Here is a 20489-nt window from a genome sequence, read left to right on the forward strand (position 1 = left end):
GTGTTACCAAGCAACTATATAGAGAGGTAATTACAGAATGTAGATACATTGAATGGCTATTGCGGAAAAAATGCAGACCATAAATAGTATCAGAAATGGGGTTTGATTTCATGAAAATCTTCTTTCAGTATTATTTTGTAATTCACAAAATTTCAGTCTGTTTTGTTAAATAATCCAGTTCATGACATTTCAGTATTATTTTATAATCCTGTTAAATACATTTTACAATATTATTTCATTATGCGGTTAATGTCGTTTCAGTCGCTCTTATTTTATGATCTCTTTCATGTCGTTTCAGACGTACTTTTTCATAATCTAATTCACGGCATTTCAGTCAGTGTTATTCTGTAATGTGGTTCATGACGTTTCAGTTGACATTATTTCATAATCCCTGTCATGACGTTTCAGTCGGTATTATTCTCTAATCCCATTTCTCAAGTTTCAGTTTTCTAGTCAGTCTAGTTCATTTTATAGTACAGTTCATGATGTTTTAATAAAAAAATGTTATAATCCAGTTCATGATGTTGCAATTGGTATTATTTTGTATCCAAGTTCGACGGGTTTAATCGGTATAATCCAGTTTAGTGTCATTTTATGATCCAGTTCATGATCAGAATTTATTTTAATCCAATTTAACAGGTTTCAATTGGTATTACTGTATTTTATAATGTAGTTCATCAGGTTTCAGTGCAGAGCAACAGAATACATAGCCCTTGTCCTCCTCGTCTCTCCAACCACCATAATGTGTTTTCATCTGATTTCTTCTTGTTGCCTGTTTAATTTGCAGCATCCATTATGATGGATGTCCATTTCTGTTATGGTACAGATGAACAGGTGTGTTCATGCTCTGTTGGGATTTGGAAGGTTACCTAGTGACATGACTCTATTACCATTCTACTCATGGTTTATTGTGTTGTCCACTAACCTCAGTCCCTTAGTCTGTTTACATTCCTTCCTACCTTCCCACTGACTTCCTAACCTGTGTGTTTCTGGTCCTCTGTGCAGGAAGAGAGCGAGCCACAGTGCCAGTAAGAGGAAGGGCAGCCAGAAGGACCTGCGACCCCCTGACCTCTGGATCCATCATGAGGAGATGGAGATGAAGAACATGGAGAAAGCTCCCAGTGTCGCCCCGTCCGGACGTGATTCGCCCATCCAGTCCTGCCAGGACCTCCCCCAGATCGCACACAGTCAATCAGAGAGCCAGATGGGCAGCAAGAGCAGCCACTCGGGTACAGGATGGATGCTGATTCATTCATTACTTTTTTATTATTTAAATTGTAATTTGTATAACCATTTAAAATTACCATCACTATCTTAATTTTGTTTACTTGTTTTTTTTTTTTTTTTTATTCAACATACAACAATATGCCCCCAACAGTGTTTGAATCCCAGTTTTAATATTTGAATGTTTTGATGTTCCAGGAGCTGATGGTGATGAGGCGTCCAGCAGTATCTCCACTCTGGAGCGCTCCCTGGCTGCCCGGAGGGGGACACGAGGCAAAATGATGATTCCTATGGACTCACAGCCGAGCAACACACGTAAGTAACATAAGTGTGTGTGTGTTCACATTATCTGGCTCAAAGGAACTCCTTTAAAGGTGGGGTATTCTAATCCAATACACATTTTTTGTCGAAAATCTCCTCACGGTCCGCTAGCTGTCCGTTCAGTGTGAGCGCTGAAAAACCCTCCGGTGTGTGTACTCAGCCCCGGCTCTGTGAATGGGAATCACACAGAGAGGCTCGGACCGAGCCACACAGCACTATTCCAGCCATGATCTGTGTGTCAGTGACGTTAAATGACTTGCCCACAGACATTCAGCTGACTTTCTAGTTTGCCAAGCTGTGCTGTTGTTGTGATGTTAGCTGTAGCAGCAGGAGAGTTGTGAGCATCGCTGTCTGGAGCGGCTGTGCTGGCTCTGGGAAACCGTCTCGTCCTCTCTGGCTGTTAGCTTCGCAGCAGCAGCTGTAGCGACAGGTTGCTAACCCACAACCGAGCTAACATTAGTTATATTACTTGCTGTGTTGTTGTTCGCTCTGTATCATGGTATTTGTCATGGTATTGGATATCTCCAGAATCACATACCACATCTTTAACTGAAATTTTCTTTGCACAAAGGTTTTCAGCCACGAAAAAAGAGTCTACAGCCATGCTACCAGCTCTGTGAGGCTGTACTCAGGCACAGCAGTGCAATTTCATGGCAATCCATCTAATAGTTGTTGAGATATTTTAGTCTGGACCAAAGTGGTTGACCGACCCACCAACATTGCCGTCCCTGGAGCCAAATTGCTAGCTAAACATAAAGTTGTCTCTTTTTATGGATGCTTTTTTAATCTATTATTGATGGTTTAATCATCTCAGGTGTGAATTGACTCCTTTTTTTGATTGGTTGTTGCAGCATGTGGCTCTAGTAGAAAGGCGTTGTTGTTTCGTATTGACACTTTGATGTATGACAAAATTTTATAACGAAACCTTGCATTTCGGCTAATTTAGGGCTGACAGTGAGCAGGAATTAATCACTTTCACATGTGAAATAGCTGAAAATCACATGTGCCTTTGTAATGTGAATTAATCACACGTGAAATGCATATGTGGTAAATTCCCATGTGGTCCTTTGTAAGGACTGTTTTGTGCCTTAAAGAGGTCCGCAGATCCTCAGTAAAACCTGCCCAGATTCCTGAATCCAGGACCAGACCCAGCATCAACTGAATATATGTTTCATTATGCTTTACATTATGGGTCAGGGCTCTTTCTCATGTGCATGGGACATCGCATGACATGTGAGCAGTGGGGTTTCTTTGGGTGACGAAGGTTCATCTCTCTCTTCCTCTGTCTTTCTCTGGGTGGTTGAGACTTAAAAGTCTTTCAAGTACAGACAGAAGTGAAGTTTAGGGAAGAGAGGACATACACACAGGCACGCACACACACACACACTGAACATTACGCACTCACGCACACTTTCTCACACTGATTAATTAGCCTGTATGTTCCTTCAGACCGACTCAGAGGACAGAGGGGAGAGGGAGAACATCTGAGGGCGAGCGACTGAGGAGAGGAGGACAAGCAGAGAAAAGACTAGACTAGAGAATAGGGAGAGAGAGGGAGAGATGAAGAAAAAAGTGAGAAAGAGAGAGAGAAGAAGTTAAGTGTAAATGGGTTCATAAATGTGTGTAAGTCCAGATGAATACAAATCTGAAGCTTCTGTCTGGCTCGAAAAAATGAAGAGGGCACAGCTCGTTTTAGGAAAAGACAATAAACCTAATTTTCACAAAGCCGTTCCTACTGAAATGTGCACACTGTAACATTCTTATGCTAGCACCTCGATTTTGTCAGGTATTGAATTCACTGGATCAGCCAAAAATAGTCATTCCCATTTGATCTAAAAACTGTTTCTTTGAGTTTCCATAAAATGCACTGTAACAAGACAGATATTGATATCAGGTTATAAAATGTGATAAAGGATATATATCGCCCACTCCTCCAGTATTCATTTGTCTTCTCAATAACAGCTGAAGTGACTGACTAAAAAAATGTAGTTCACTTGAGATTTTCCACACACACAATGCTGGGCTCGCACAGCATCAGGAGTGACTACCACTGAAGCGAAACACCCGTATTCATGAAATCCCACTCCCGTCCTCTTCCAGCCTCTTAGGTCTGTCATCTCCATAACGCCCTTCACTCATCCATCACAACACACATCTGGGCCCTGTTTAACTAATTCAGGCTGAAATGATCCTGTGAATTCTCATCCAGCTAATGTGGTTCTTTGAACACAGTCTGAGGATTGATTTGTTCATCCTGGATGACGATATTTTGAAAGTTATCTTGAAATAAAGGCAAAATGAGTAGAGTTGAGTGCTGATCATTGCAGTTACATGAGGTAGGTGTGTTGGGAAACTTCGCAGCATGCATTAGGGCAATAAATTAATGGACAGAAGTCTCATTTGACGTGTTCCTGCGTTGTTACGGGGGTCATTTTGTCCTACATTGTGCTCCACAGTGTGTTCATTGTTTCCACACTTTGATCACAGTTGAACATTAGATACTGTATTACCAGTGAAAGTGGTCAGACGGTACGTGACTTTTCAGTGATAATCACAAGCCTGCTGTGAAAATGAAACCTTACTGAATCTCCCAAAAAAGCAGCTTTAATTGATGACCAAATGAGGATTGAGGATGAGGATTCACAGGATCATTTCAGTCTGATAACAAAGCAGGGCCCAGCTCTGTCCATCCATCATCTCCATAACACCTCCTGTCAGCTCCATCACACTGTGGGTGGAGTTCATGCTGGTGGTTGTAGCTATCTGTAAACAGATCCACCTGTCAGTGTAAAACTGCTTTAATTCATCGACGGACTGATGCAGAACATCTGCAGGATTTCTGAGAACAGCAGAGACACCACATCACATCTATGAACCAGTTTCTAGTCTGTGGAGAGAGTGTGTGTGTGTGTGTGTGTGTTCAGTCACATCACTCTGAGCTGAAAGTTGATTACTCTCCTCTCAGTCTGTCTGTGTCCTCCTTTCTCTTCTGTCGTGTTGTTGTTTACTACAAACTGAAGCTGCTGCACTGAACGGTAACAATCAGGCTCCAACGCTGTGTGGTCAGCGGGGGCCTGAACACTGCTGTGTGTTAAGTAAGTGTGTATGTGTATGTGTGTGTGATATGTGGGTCGCAGTAAAGCAGGAAAACCCTTCAGGCCTCCTCGTGTTTTATACTGCCTAACTTTTATTTCATTTGATCTTTTTGGTCTAAGTTCAGCAGGAAGACTTCTTCATTCTGTCTCTTCTCCTTCGTTCATTCTTCCACCTGAGCCGTGGCTGTGTGGCTTTCACAATTTCTATTTTTCTGCTTTGCTATATTTAAATTTGAAAGCTCATTCTTCAGTGGCTAAAGCCATTCCCTGATACTGCACTGCACTGATAAATACAACAAAATAGCCACTACAGTAACCATCCATTACACCTACAGTCGGTAGTGTGTTTTTAATTGACAACATACATTTTTACTATTCAGATATCACAAAAAAAAATCTCTTCTCGTGAAAAGAAATGTGTCATTACAGGAATTTACAAGAGAGAGCATTGTTTAAAGAAAAACATCAAACATCAGTTTCTTTCATACGTGGATGCAATTCCTGCATGTTGTTATTGTTCTGATTTGCTGGTTCACGCCATCCAATCAGTGAAGCTGAAACTACCATTCCCTTTTCTTACACATACTACGGCAGCCAATCAAGTTTCACTTTCCCATTTATCAGCTGTTGGCATTGGCTGTAGTTGTCACAGACACGCCAGGCTCCACAACCCCACATACACTCCGCACTCCCTCACCTGAGTACTAATTTCAAACACCTGTCACTAATCACACACCTGCACGTAATCAGCACTTCACCTCACTATAAAACCCCATTCATCACCTCAGTCAGTGTCCGGTCTCGTTCGGAAAAGGACAGATCACAGTATCCAGCCAAAGTACGACAATATGGACTCTACCTACGTCAAGACGCCTTTTTCTTTCCAAGACTCCCGATCCTGGTTCCGTGTATATCCGGTCTCCTGTGAGTGTCATCTCAGCCCCAAACCTCTAGTCTCCGGTGTACGCCTCAGCAGCCCAAGGTCCCCAGTCTCCCGTGTGTGTATCTGCAGCCGCAGATCTCCACTTCAGCTAGTCTAAGGACGGTATCAGTGCCATTTCCTATTCTGCCAATCTATTACTTGTACAATTTAAAAACCTCCTGTTTCTTACTGGTGTCTCCGGCCTGCTCTGTCCGTAACAGTAGTTATGGGACATTTGTTTTTTTCCACCGACTGTGATCAATATCTGATCGACGACTTTTCCAAGTGTTTACATGAGCTAAATAAATACAAGCGTTTCCTCTCCTGAGACATGTTAATGTTGGCACCTGATTTTGACTTGGTTTTTGTGTTTTGACTTTAGTCAGTGTATTATTGTAAGCTGCTATTTTTTTTTTTTTTTTTTTATATTGGATTTATGTTAGTCATCTTTTTTGTCGCCAAGTGCTTGCTCATGGTGGGATCTGTAGGGTCTCTGTAAATAATATTATAAAGAGTACGGACTAGACCTGCTCTATAGGACAAGTGCAATGAGATAACTTCTGTTATGAATTGGCGCAATATAAATAAAATTTAATTGAATTTTGTGAAGTGTTTACATTGCAAGGTGTTATATATTACATTTCATCTATATTTTATGAAATGCTTTTCATCAAGCAACCAGATTTTATGTCAGTGGATCTGAGTTGGACTATTCGATGAGGAAACGTCTGGCAGAACTGGCTCACAATGCAGAATATGGGTTCTAAAACAAACTTTCTTCATATGTTTAAAACCTTGCATCATTGGTCCAACAGCAGTGCTCCTAACAGGAAGCAGTCTTGCCGCCCAATTGTAATGGCCTGTTGCATCCAGCGTCTACATTACTGTTTGCCTTATCACATGAACCCCTGGGGCAAAAAACACGATTGTCAGGAGGTAAGGCAGATAACGAGAAAGGTTATGCTCAAAAAGAACGAGTTTGTACAACGTGTTGTCCGAGTACATCGGAAGACAAAAGGTGTTTGTGGTTGTTCTGAACGTTTTCAGACATTTACAGTGTTTGTTCACATGAACAGTGACAGAAATAGCTGTGTAAAGAATGGAAAAAAGAGCTGCGAGAGAAGTTCAAACTCTGGCTCATTTCGCAGCACCACACAGCGGGCCGATCACAGCGTGAGGTGGAAAGTTACAGAAATTGTTGGACGCAGGCCCCCAGTTCCAACATCAGGTGGTGAGGGGGGAGGGGTTTCCGAAGCTACTCGACCATCTGACAAGGACTTGGTGGAGCATACATACGTTACAGGCCATAAAATGTCACTAAATCAGGACGACCCGCTACTTTGTCTCAATCATTCTCCTCTTTCACTTTTAATTGTTTTCAATATTTACAATTCCTTTTTTAATTTCTTTAATAACAAAGTTGAACAAATCTTTTAACGACTGTTATGACTAATTAAGTGAATGTAGCAATGCCCGTCGGGCCCAGTTTTAGATATCCATATTGTCACTATTCAGTTCAATTTAATTTTATTTATATAGCGCCAATTCATAACAGAAGTTATCTCATTGCACATTTCCTGTAGAGCAGCTCTAGATCAAACTCTTTATAATATTAATTACAGAGGCCTAACAAATCCCACCATGAGCAAGCCTTTGGCGACAGTGGCAAGGAAAAACTTCCTTTTAACAGGCAGAAACCTTGGACAGAACCAGACTCAAAGGTGGGCTAAAGACTAAAGAAAGCTAATGGACAAATTTCAATTTATCAACAGCTAACTGCATTTTTATTGTAAACTCCCATTTCTTTATGTTTCATTTACACCCATTATCAGGTTTTTGGGAGAACACAACGTCAGGATAAGTAAAATCAATGAGCATTCTTCTAACTGAGTTTTCTTGTTGGTGTAATATTGCAAGATTTGTATTTGTTATATCATAAAGAGAACAGTCTAGACCTGCTCTATAGGAAAAGTGCAATGAGATAACTTCTGTTATGAATTGGCGCTATATAAAAAAAACAAACAAGAAAAGACTTGAACCAAACTGCAGCCTCCTGTAGCTAATGTGGGATTAGTTAATCATGTGTGAATTCTAAAATGGTCTGCTCTGTTGCTGTCTTTGCGTCTGTCTCTTTCTCTCTGTTTCCACTGAAGCAGCTTCTTCACTTTTTTCCTCTGCTGCCACATGTGCTCTGCAGACGACACACCTACTGATCTCTCTATCTACCTTCGGCTTTTTTCTCTTTGTGTCTGCTGTCTGGTTTTCTTCTCTCTCTGTCTCTGTTTCTGTTAGTTTGTTCCAGTTTTTCATCTCCGTTTATCATTTCTGTCTTCTTTCTCTTTTGATCAAGCTTTTATCCATTCTTCTCTCTTTTATCTCACATTCTCTGTTTTTTCTCTCTGTCGCCATCTCCATTCTCCATCTTTGTTTTTTTAACCATATTTATCTTATCTGAGTCTGTTTTTGTCATCTGATTCTAACCCCTTCTGCCGCTTCTTTTTTGTCTTGATTTTTTTTTATTCATTTATTCTTTTGTCTTTCTCATCTGTTTTCTAGTTTTTCTGTTTGTCTTCATTTTTCTGTCTTTATTTTCTCAAATCTGTCACGTTCTCTTTATTCTTTCTTTCTTTTTTATCCCTCGCTCTAGATCAGAAACCTACATTTCTTCGTCTCCCTGTATCTATGTCTATTTCTTTGGCATCTCACACACTCACACACACACTCACCTCCATTAACCTGTAGCTCACTGCACCAAAATCATCAATATTCTCAATCGATAACAGTATCGATCAGACTTGCTCATCTCTGGTCGTCATGCTGCTGTAATCAAACCCTGCTTCTCCCTTTGAATGATCACAGCACAAAGACAGTAAACAACACACACACACACACCCTAAAGCTGCTGATCACAGCCTTGCTGCTTCCAAATTATCAATACTTTCCAATCAATGGTGTTATTGATCAGGGTTTAGTAGAATCAGACCCTGCGGTTCAGAACAAGAAGAAGCTGGTGGCAGAAGAAGATTCGGCCTTTTAGGGGCTTCCTGTTAGTGAAACACAAAATAATACAGAATCAGGCAGCTGAGTTTCAGCTGCTTGTGAAACGCTTCAGCTGCACATTGGAAACATGGCAGAGTCGTCACAATTGCTTAATTATACATTGTCTTGAACAGTCTCTTATGTGCAGATTTTGTAATGATGACATGGAATTTTACTGTTCTGGACCAAAGTTCAATGTGGCTAAAGAATTGTAGAATAAAAGCAGACTGTTCTCATGGCTGATTTCAAAGGTATAAACCCAGTAGTGGTGATCATGATCATCCCCCTTGGAAAAAGCTTTATGTTTAACATAATTATGGAGAATAATCTGTTGTAAAACATCACTGCACAGTGGAAATATTAACACAAACAATGTCCAGGAGAAGACAAAAGCTTGAGAGGCTCTGCCAGTGGCAGCTGTCTGATAAACTGAAGGAATCAACAGAAATATTAGACATACCTGAGACTTGCTTATCTTTTCTTCACAATTACTGAGGCATCAAACACTAACTGTAATAAATAATAAAGATATTTGTCCTCTGATGAGGGGGTAGAAGCGGGATGAAAACATTTTTTAAAAACACGTGTCAGAGCCCCAGTGCAGCCACAACTTGCTCAGCTTGCAAGCATCAAGTGGACTTCACAGGATTGAACCATCAGACACATTTCTGTCACGTTGTCTCGTGCAAGTCTGACAGAACATGTGCTGAAATTTTAATCAATACTGTCTTCACCAGCCATGTGACAAGTTGCACTTTATGTGCATAACTGCGGCCTGAAGAGTATTTCTACACATCAGTGCTATTATGGCTGAGATAGTGATGATAATACGGTTTCCATCTTCACATAAAAAGCTCGACATTTGTGAGACAGTGTCCCTTTACGATGATGATGGTGATGTATTACTGTCATGGGTAATACGTGTTTCAGCAATAAAGCCGAAAAATGAAAAAAAAAACAGATGAAAAACTAGAATGTAGGTAGTGGAGTTTGAAGGAGCTACAGGCACAGCATCTGCGAGCTAAAGAACTATATTAGTGAATGACTTTAATGAGAAAAAAAATCTCTAAATAAACATATTCATTTTATATTGTCTTCCTGTCCAGAAACAGGATGTAAGTCACAGGCCAGATTCCTTCATTAATGTTTCTTTTTTAGTTCAAACTGTAGTCAGTTGAGTATCATTATTTCATTATTTAGTAGGCTAGTTCACCATTTCATTACAGCAGGCTCGCTAGACCGTATTTCAATATGAGATGGAAAATATGGTTATAGTTGCAGCAAATATAGATTTTAGATATAGATGTTTTTTTCTCCATAAACATTTCATGAACATACATTAACACTGCAAAATGCCATACTGAACGCACCTCTAGCATGACTGGATTTGCATTAAAAAAGGCACATCGGGAGACACACAAACATGGGATGCATGAGACATACACACGCACACACACACTGTCTCTTCAAGCCTGTTTAGAAGATAAGAGGCACCCCTCAGTGTGTGTGTGTGTGTGTGTTTGTGTGTGTTTGTGTAGTGTACCTGAGGCTGTGTAATCAGTCTCGTGAGTCTGACTCTCTGCAGTTTCCTCTCAAGGTCACAATATGAACTCTGTCTGGTCTGACTACTTTCCTGACTGTCTGTTTACAGCAGCTCTCTGCTCTGGCTGACTGCTTTACTGACTGTATTCACTGGTTGACTGTTTGTGTGACTGACTCGTAGGGTTGGGTGATATGACAATTTATACTGTGAGAGGATAGAAATGTTTCTTTCAGTACCGATTTTGCTGTGCTGCTTATACTGAAGTATCCCTCCCAGTAATTCTCTGTCATTACTCTGTGAGTAATGTTGTTAATCAATGAGCAGGACTATTTTATGTCAATATTGAATTTTTTTATATGATTTATATTTTAAATGACTTGCTCCGTGAGGTATTTATTTTACTGAAATAACCAAAAACAGACATTCTTGTCCACTGCATGCTGTCGCAGCCTGGTTTACTCACAGTTTCAGCAGGGGTCAATGTCTTCGAGGCACATGGCCTGGTTTACTGACTGTTCTGTCCCTCTGTTTCAGCGGTGGTCAGTGCCATCCCGGTGCCAGCTCTGGACTCTTCTCAGTATCCTGGTATCCTGCCTTCACCTTCCTGTGGCTTCACTCACAACAAGTTCAGCCTGAGGCCGATGCCTTTCCCCAGCCTGACCGTGGACAGAGGCTACACACCAGGTACTGCAATACAACTACTACTAATACTTGAGAATAATACTGATACTACTGTAGAGACAGAGATACACACCAGGTGCTGCTAATATAACTAAAACTACTGAAAATACTACTGTACAACTACTATTATACAGAAAACATGTACATCTGTGGTTTTTGTTCTCACCATCATATCAAGGCTTCTTTGACTGACAGATTATCTGTTCCCATTTTTTAAAAAAACACTACACTACAGCGGGGAACTACTGAATACTGCATAGATTATCATTTAAATTTGAAACAGGCTTCATGAACGTATTCAATTCAATTCAGTTTTATTTATATAGCGCCAATTCATAACAGAAGTTATCTCATTGCACTTTTCCTATAGAGCAGGTCTAGACCGTACTCTTTATAATATTATTTACAGAGACCCAACAAATCCCACCATGAGCAAGCACTTGGCGACAGTGGCAAGGAAAAACTTCCTTTAAGAGGCAGAAACCTTGGACAGAACCAGACTCAGAGGTTACCCACCCAAAACTCCTTAGTGACGGTGTCTGTCCCCCGACCACTTAAATTAATTAAGTTAACAGAAGAGGAGTTATAAATACAAACCTAAACAAAAACGCTGAAATAGCACAACAAAATAGGAGAATTAAAAGTGTACTCTTAAACATCAGATCTCTGTCATCTAAAGCTGTACTAGTGAACGATTTAATATCAGAGTATCATATTGACTTATTTTGTCTTACTGACACCTGGCTGGGTCATGAAGACTATGTTAGCCTAAATTAATCCACTCAGCCCAGTCATATTAATACTCACATTCCTCGAGGCACCGGCTGAGGAGGTGGAATTGCAGCCATCTTTGACTCAAGCCTATTAATCAACCCCAAACCTAAACTAAATTATAACTCATTCGAAAGTCTTGTTCTTAGTCTTTCACACCCAACCTGGAAAACACGACAGCCAATTCTATTTGTTATAGTGTACCGCACTCCTGGTCCTTATTCTGAGTTTTTATCTGAATTCTCAGAGTTTTTATCAAGTTTAGTCCTTAAAACAGATAAAGTGGTTATTGTAGGTGATTTCAATATTCATGTGGACGTTGAAAAGATAGCCTTAGTACTGCGTTTATCTCATTATTAGATTCAATTCGCTTTTGTCAGAGTGTACATGAAGCCACTCACTTTAACCACACCCTCGACCTTGTTCTGGTATATGGCATTGAAATTGAACATTTAATAGTCTTTCCACAGAATCCCTCTTTATCGGACCATTATTTAATAACTTTTGAACTGCTATTGCTGGACTACACGCCATTAGGCAAAAATTCTTACTCTAGATGTCTATCTGATATCGCTGTGGCTAGATTCAAGGAAGCGATCCAATCTGCATTTAATTCAATGTTATGTCGCAATATAACAGAGGACTCCTATGCAAATCGCAGCCCCTCCCAAATTGACCATCTAGTTGATATTGCTGCGAATGACACTCGATTCTATCGCTCCTCTAAAAAAGAAGATAATAAAACAAAGAAGGTTAGCTCCATGGTATAACCCCCAAACCCACAAATTAAAGCAAACATCATGAAAACTTGAAAGGAAATGGCGTTCCAACAACCTGGAAGAATCCTGTTTAGTCTGGCAAGATAGTCTTAAAACATATAGGAAGGCCCTCCATAATGCCAGAGCAGCTTACATCATTAATAGAGGAAAATAAAAACAACCCCAGGTTTCTTTTCAGCACTGTAGCCAGGCTGACAGAGAGTCATAGCTCTATTGAACCATGTATTCCTATAGCTCTCAGTAGCAACGACTTCATGAGCTTCTTTAATGATAAAATTTTAACTATTGGAGAAAAAATTCATCAAGTCCTGCCTTTAACCGGTGCCGACTTGTCTTTAAACACAGGAACCTTGGAAACAGCTATAGAGCCTGATGTGTGTTTTGGCTACTTTGCGCCTGTCAACCTTCTTCAGCTGACTTCGACGATTAATTCATCTAAGCCATCAACCTGTCTCTTAGATCCCATTCCAACTAGGCTGCTTAAAGATGTTTTACCCTTAATTAGCACTTCTTTATTGGATATGATCGATCTGTCTTTATTAACAGGCTATGTACCACAATCCCTTAAAGTAGCTATAATTAAACCACTTCTTAAAAAGCCCACTCTTGGTTTTAGCCAACTATAGACCTATATCTAACCTTCCCTTTCTTTCTAAGATCCTTGAGAAAGCAGTCGCCAATCAGTTGTGTGACTTCCTAAATATCAATAGTTTATTTGAGGATTTTCAGTCAGGATTTAGAATGCATCATAGGACAGAGACAGCACTGGTGAAAATTACATGACCTTTTAATTGCATCAGACAATGGACTTGTCTCTGTACTTGTCTTGTTAGATCTTAGTGCTGCGTTCGACACCATTGACCATCACATCCTATTACAGAGACTGTAACATGTAATTGGCATTACAGGAACTGCACTAAGCTGGTTTAAATCCTATCTATCAGATCGCTCTAAGTTTGTACATGTTAACGGTGAGTCCTCCATGCACGCCAGATGAAACTAACCAGTTAACTAAACTTCAAGCATGCCTTAAGGACATAAAAACCTGGATGACCTGCAACTTTCTGATGTTAAACTCTGACAAAACTGAAGTTATTGTACTTGGTCCCAAACACCACTGAGACACATTATCTAAAGATATAGTTACTCTAGATGGCATTGCCCTGGCCTCCAGCAACACCGTAAGGAACCTCTGAGTTATCTTTGATCAGAATTTATCCTTTAGCTCCCACATGAAACAAACTTCAAGGACTGCCTTTTTTCACCTACATAATATTGCAAAAATCAGGCACATCCTGTCACAAAATGATGCGGAAAAATTAGTGCATGCATTTGTTACTTCTAGGCTGGACTACTGCAATTCCTTATTATCCGGCTGCCCGAATAAGTCCCTTAAGACTCTCCAGTTGATCCAGAATGCGTGTACTGACAAGAACTAGGAAAAGAGATCATATTCTTGTGGCTCCTAGAGTCTCCAAAAGTAGAATGGGCCAGAACCTTCAGTTATCAATCTCCTCTCCTGTGGAATCAGATCCCAATTAGGGTTCGGGAGGCAGACACCATCTCCACATTTAAGAGTAGGCTTAAGACTTTCCTCTTTGATAAAGCTTATAGTTGGGGCTGGCCTGGGTGAGTCCTGAACCATCCCTTAGTTATGCTGCTCCAAAAACTATAATGTCAGAAACTGTAAATAAACTAACACACGACTAAAACCTTCATAAATATTCTCAGCTACTTTTCATTTTCATATACACAGCAGTTACACAGCAGTTACAGATGATAATTAGCAAAATCTGAATATTGCAGAATTACATTGACTAAAATTTATAAATGAAAGCACAAATACAAACCACTTTATTCCAGTAATATCATAATATTAAAAACCAATATACCAAATGTTATATTATTTTGGTTTGGATCATTTAATAGTTAAATAATTCAAATAATACTAATAATACCATTCTAAGCTAAGCCTCAAAGTGGCTCAAACAACACCAGATATTTCTTATTATCAGACTGTAGGCTAATGTTAGGCTAAGGCTCAGTCCTGTTCTTATTTGGATTTGGGGAACATTACACTCCAGCAAGCCTGATTACTTGAGATAGTGTAATGTTTGCCAAAGACAACGGTTAGTCTCGAGGTTAGACTTTCATCCTCTAATGTTAAAAATATGTGTGAAAGTGTGTAAACCAAGCTGCTACATAGTGTTATGTTAGAACAAACTGCTTAACTCCTTATACGATTACCTAGCTCTACACTTCAATACAGGAACAAAGCTGTTTCTTTATTTCCATGTGTTCTACAGTATCAAACTAGCAACAGATGAGAGACTCTGCCAGAGACAGTTGTCTGGAGAAGCTGATTTTGTCTGATTAAGAATTTTGATGATAAATCTTCCCCCTTATCATTGTAAACTGCATATGTGCCGTGCGAGAACGGAAAGCTTGACAGGTATAGCAACAGTAACTAAGGGGCAGGACTTAGCAAATGGTCAATTACATAGCCAACAGCACTTAATCTGACTATAACAACTTCTAGAGACAGTGGGAACACATAGCACAGTAACTACTACTACTGATAGACTAGATACTATTAGTACCATGGCTATGGTTATTATTAATGTATCACTATTATAACTAGTGATGTTGCTGATATAACCACTGCAACTGTTAATAATAGAAATAATAGTACACATAATAATAATACAATCTTAACCTTTATTAAATACAACAGGGCTTGCACTGCAGCATCTTAATCTTTCCAGCTCTGCCTCCACTGTTCTCCCCCCCCCCTTTCGTATTTAAGCCCCATTTTCCTGCTGAGCTGAATGCTAAACGACGTGGTGGGGAGCAATAATTCAGTAATTGGCTAATTCCTGGTCGGCTTGTATCAGTGATTTAACAACAGCATAGAGACGAGGAGAAGCTTCAGAGTCATTGAATTAGCTGACACACTGGGAGGGCTGATCACTGCTGGCAGAACACATACTTACAATGAGCTGACAGGAGGGTTGGGTGGGGTGGGGCATCTAATGACAGAGAGGCCGATATAATGAGGGAGAGATACAGAGGCAGTTAGTGAGAGCTATAACATAAACTTTAAAGTCATACAAACAATGAGGAAGTCATTCTCAATTGTGAAAAATGGTCTGAGACTTCCGGATGGGAGCCGAAACGTCTTGATTCTGAAAACAGTGTCCAGATGACTACGATTGAAACCTTTTCTACGATAGAACATTCCTGGACGAATGAGGGACTACACCGTCTTATTTTGAATATTTCATTTAGTTTTCTTAAATTTAGTTTTCTTAAATAATGACAACAGAACAAGGTGGATATACTAATCAAAAATAAAAAACAGGATTAATACATTAAAAAATAAAAATTGTTTCACCTTGTTGTTTTATGGCAGTGGATTCTTTAATGTGAAGCAATATGTACTTGTGACCCCTTGTCATCATTATATGGCATGTATATGGCCCCATTTACACTTGTCATTTCAAGTGTCTTGTATCCGAATGAAATCCAGATACAATTTAATACACTTTCATTTACAATCAGCCACATACACTGTTGGCCAGATCAGAAATCTGATTGTAATTTGTCTTTGTTTTCAGGGTCAGGGTCAGCTCAGAGGGTGGTGGTAATGCACTTAAAGCTGTTTGGTAATACCATAAACACCAGAAGAAGAATAACTTGTGCACTTTGGCTTACAACATTAACAGTTTAGCTAGCTAGCTAAACTATCCATAAACTAACACAAACACATGTGTGGAATTGCATTTATGCTACTGGTGAGACAGAGGATTTGTCTTCTTGACATGCTCTCACTTACACCACTCTCTCGCTCATACAGATACCTGCTCTCTCAACCACAGAGATCATTCAGTGGTTGAACTGATAAGGGATCAGATAATCTCTGATCCGTGCAAGACATATGAAGTGAAAAACTGTCACCAAATGTTTTCTCATGGTGGGATTTGTTGGGTCTCTGTAAATAATATTATGAAGAGATCGGTCTAGACCTGCTCTATAGGAAAAGTGCAATGAGATAACTTCTGTTATGAATTGGCACTATATAAATTAAATTGAATTGAATTGAACTGTAAATGTGGACTTGTTGTGACACTTAAATCAAAGAGTATTTTTCCCTTCTTGTTAGATTACAAAACTTTTAGCGTTCTGAAGAGGTAAAACTATATATAGTATTTCACAAGAAAGAACCAAAGCTCAGAATTTATTTCCTACCCCAGAAATTATCTATGTTTGTCTTGCAACCCTTTGTTGGGGTCCTGATCCCTCTGCAGTCTGCAGGGACGTGTAATGTGTCACCACATTCTTGTGGGTGGGCCAGTAGAACACAAACAAAACAAGGACCTGCACATCAAAACATTGCTCTGTAGTGCTACATGTGGTCAAAACCTCCACAGAGTACCTTTAAAGAGAAATTTAACAGGGCAATTATTTGAGAGCTAAGTCAGAAAAGATATGATTTACTGATGATGCAATAGCATCATGTTTGTTATTTGAACACATACTACAGCTGTAGTATGGTTAAATTATCCATGAGTCTCCCATGTTTCTATGTTGAGGAACAAACGTAAACTATGTGAACTTACAGAAGAGAAAAACACTTCTCCACTCTGTTATGAAAACAGGAACTGATATACAGTGTGTTGTGAGGAGCTTGCATTCCTCTGCAGACACTGCATATAAAAAGATAATTAAATAAATCACTGCTCCTCTCTACTTCAGAATCTCTAACCTGTGGATTTGTTTTCTCTCCACATATGCAGTGAATTGCATTAACTGTTGTGTTTCTGTGTCTAAACACACTAGTTATGCTTTCCATTCTGCCACTGTGAGTCACCAGCAAACTGCTGCTCGCAGAAAACACATCTGTCCTCATTTACAACCACTCAGAGTAAGAGAAAAAACAACTGAGGTGTTATTTAACAGCATTATTTGCAGCCTTGTGTCACTGCAGGGATGGAGATGCGATTTGTTGTCAAATGCGGTGTGTGATGGAGAGATGGGTGGGCAGTGCTAAGGGAAGGTGGAGGAGTGGGCTGATGAAAAACGAGGACACATCCTGCATGTATCCAGAACCCAATAACACCAGTGTGATATAAGCAGTGTTGGGGTTGTTACTCAAAAAAAGTTATGTATTACACATTACTTTTAAGAAAAGTAATGCAAAGCTTTACTTATTTACTCCCTGTAGAAAATAATTTGTTACACTACTTGTTACATTACCTTTACTCCGCAACATCGCCTGAGATGCATTGTCACGTAATTGCCAGTTAACAATATAACGTTAAACCTTATCAACACAAATCCCTATCCTACTAAGGAGGACGTACACAAGATCTTTCTTTTACGCTCCTAAATAAAGTGATACAACAAAGCTGACAGCAAAGTTGGTGAAAACCAGCCCATTCAAGAGCCATTCACAGAAAAATGTTGGTGAGAACAAGGCCTATAGGAGAATCAGGGCGGCACTGGCAGTAGGCTATAACTGCCTCAAAATACATCAAAACACATTTAAATGGCATATGCATTTAATGGGCCAAACACATTCAAACACACTCACTCGAGTCGATTGCTCACCAAACCATGGCTTTAGTAGACTAGTCCCACTCATGTGACATGTTTATCACTAAAGCAGTGGTTATACCTCATGAAGAGGAGTCTCTCGAATCGTTTGTCAGACAACCTCGAAGTCAGCGCAAGACTGCCCAGGCTGAAGAGCCTCTCCACAGGCGCACTAAACAGTGTCGCTGTGTTGAATTTCATGGATATAGTCTTTATTGTAGGGAAACAGTTCAGGGTCTCCATCTCTGACCCTGACTTCAAATATTCAATGACGTCAGAATCGGAGTTGAAGGAAGCTGTATCCTCCTAGCCAAAGTCTCAAGAGGTCAGGCGCGTTTGATGATTTTTTTTATAGCCGCCCATTATGCAGATAATTGAAGAACTTAGCAAGATTGAAGACTTTGGAGTGGCCTAGTCAAAGTCCTGACCTGAATCCTATTGAGATGCTGTGGCGTGACCTTAAAAGGGCAGTTCATGTTCGAAAACCCTCCAATGTGGCTGAATTACAACAATTCTGCAAAGATGAGTGGGCCAAAACTCCTCCACAGCGCTGGAAAAGACTCATTGCAAGTTATCGCAAACGCTTGATTGCAGTTGTTGCTGCTAAGGGTGGCCTAACCAGTTATTAGGTTTAGGGGGCAATCACTTTTTCCCACAGGGCCATGTAGGTTTGGATTTAGTTTTCCCTTAATAATAACAACCTTCATTTAAAAACTGCCTTTTGTGTTTACTTGTGTTATCTTTGACTAATATTTAAATTTGTTTGATGATATGAAACATTTAAGTGTGAAAAACATGCAAAACAATAAGAAATCAGGAAGGGGGCAAACACTTTTGCACACCACTGTATCTATCTCTATCTACCTGTCTATCTACAGTATAGTGGGGTCTAAACATATTTTGAAGGACCACAGGTCAGGAAACATACAGTAGAAGACTGTACTTACATTTCCATTTCTGACAGAAACACATTCTTAGTCCCATGGCTTTCCTGCAGCAGCAGTAATTTACACAATAATGCCACATTTTCTCAGCATATTACTGCCTACATCAAAGCAAAACTGTCTTATTGCAGATGATTCACACGTTTGAAGTTCTGCTGTTTGTTTTTTAGATGTGTTCAGTGTTTTCTGTCTTTTCTCCAAATGAGAATTCACTCTTTACAAATGACACTATGATTCTGAATAATTGGATGTTTTGTCTTTTGTCCTTCCCTCTCTCTGCCCCCATTGTCTCCTTCCTCCCATCCCCAAACCCATCCCTAACATCTTTCATTGCTTTTCATCCTCCCAACAATTCTTTTCACCCCCTTACCCCATGTTCTAACTCCCTTCATCTCCTCCTTCCTCTTCCTCAGTGATACCTTCAGACACCTCCACCAATCCTCTCCTCCAGCAGCAGCCTCCACCCCAGCAGGCCCCTCCCATCCTCCCCGGTTCCTCCACCGGGCCCGGGGAGCATGTTCCCGGGGTTGGCCCAGTCCCAGGGGCCCCTGCTGCTGCTGCTGAGGAGGCCCAGGCTGCGAGCGGTCGGACCATCCCAACAGCCTGCGTGCGGCCCACACACCCTCTACGAAGCTTCACCAACCCACTGCTGCCACCGCCCATGGGGACCATCGACCCCAAGGTGTACACCTCCATGATGCCACAGTCCAGTGAGTGCAGCTAACTGTTTCACAAATCAAAGTTCAAGACAAATACATTTTTTTTAATCTATAAGCGAAATAAAGTGAAAAAGCAGTGTTGTGTTGCATTTTGCAGCTATTAGATGTCTGTGATCCTCTTTTGTGGGCGAATCAAGGGTGAAACCCATATGTCAATGCCTAAATTGTGACGTCATTTTACATAACATAACATGCTGTGACATAACTGGACATGATTCAACATAACATGATGTCACGAACAAGAAAATAAGTGAGGTTTATCACACATGATGACAAAACCTATATTTTTATTCCCCATCTGGTTCCACTCTGTAGCTCCAGTTTGTTGTTGATTGTTTGTCAGATTCCAGTGACTCTTTGTTTAAGCTGGATTCTCTCTGCTGAGCGGCTGCACTTTGTTTAATATTATATTGAGGGAAGCTAAATGTGTTAGCCTCAGGCTGCTACACAATGTGTGTGTGTGTGTGTGTGTGTGTGTGTGTGTGTGTTTTGTAGAAAGATATACTGTAACTGGCCTTGACATTAGCCAGAGGGTTGGATCTGATCTAGACTGACCTCCCTCTGTTTTCTCTCTCTTTATGTTACCTGTCTGTGTCTCCATATGTTCACCTCTCTCTCCTCTCTCTCTCTCTCTCTCTCTCTCTCTCTCTCTCTCTCGCTCTCTCTCACAATTTAACAAAACATCCCTTTCCCTCATGAAAACCAGACTCTCCTCATCGCCATGCCAGTGGGCTTTAGCGATGGCAATCTCAGTCCATCCAGCAGTTGGTACTGACAAATATCAGGTGGCTTGTCTTGAAATTTGGTAAAGATATCCATGATGCCCAGAAGATAAAAACTATTCATCCTCTGACGT

At 40.3% G+C, this 20489-nt stretch overlaps 1 protein-coding gene across 4 annotated transcripts in view; it reads left to right on the forward strand.

Annotated features, from left to right (window-relative positions):
- Positions 1-20489, forward strand: part of dcc (DCC netrin 1 receptor) — a 298212-nt gene that overhangs the window by 243899 nt on the left and 33824 nt on the right. For all 4 annotated transcript variants that reach the window (XM_044173877.1, XM_044173878.1, XM_044173879.1 and 1 more), the window contains 4 exons: positions 1006-1229; positions 1423-1539; positions 10679-10828; positions 19328-19624. In XM_044173877.1, the coding sequence (XP_044029812.1) occupies positions 1006-1229; positions 1423-1539; positions 10679-10828; positions 19328-19624 (788 nt within the window). The remainder of the gene's footprint in view (positions 1-1005; positions 1230-1422; positions 1540-10678; positions 10829-19327; positions 19625-20489) is intronic.

Source organism: Siniperca chuatsi, linkage group LG18 (assembly GCF_020085105.1).
Source record: "Siniperca chuatsi isolate FFG_IHB_CAS linkage group LG18, ASM2008510v1, whole genome shotgun sequence".
Lineage (NCBI taxonomy): Eukaryota > Metazoa > Chordata > Actinopteri > Centrarchiformes > Sinipercidae > Siniperca > Siniperca chuatsi.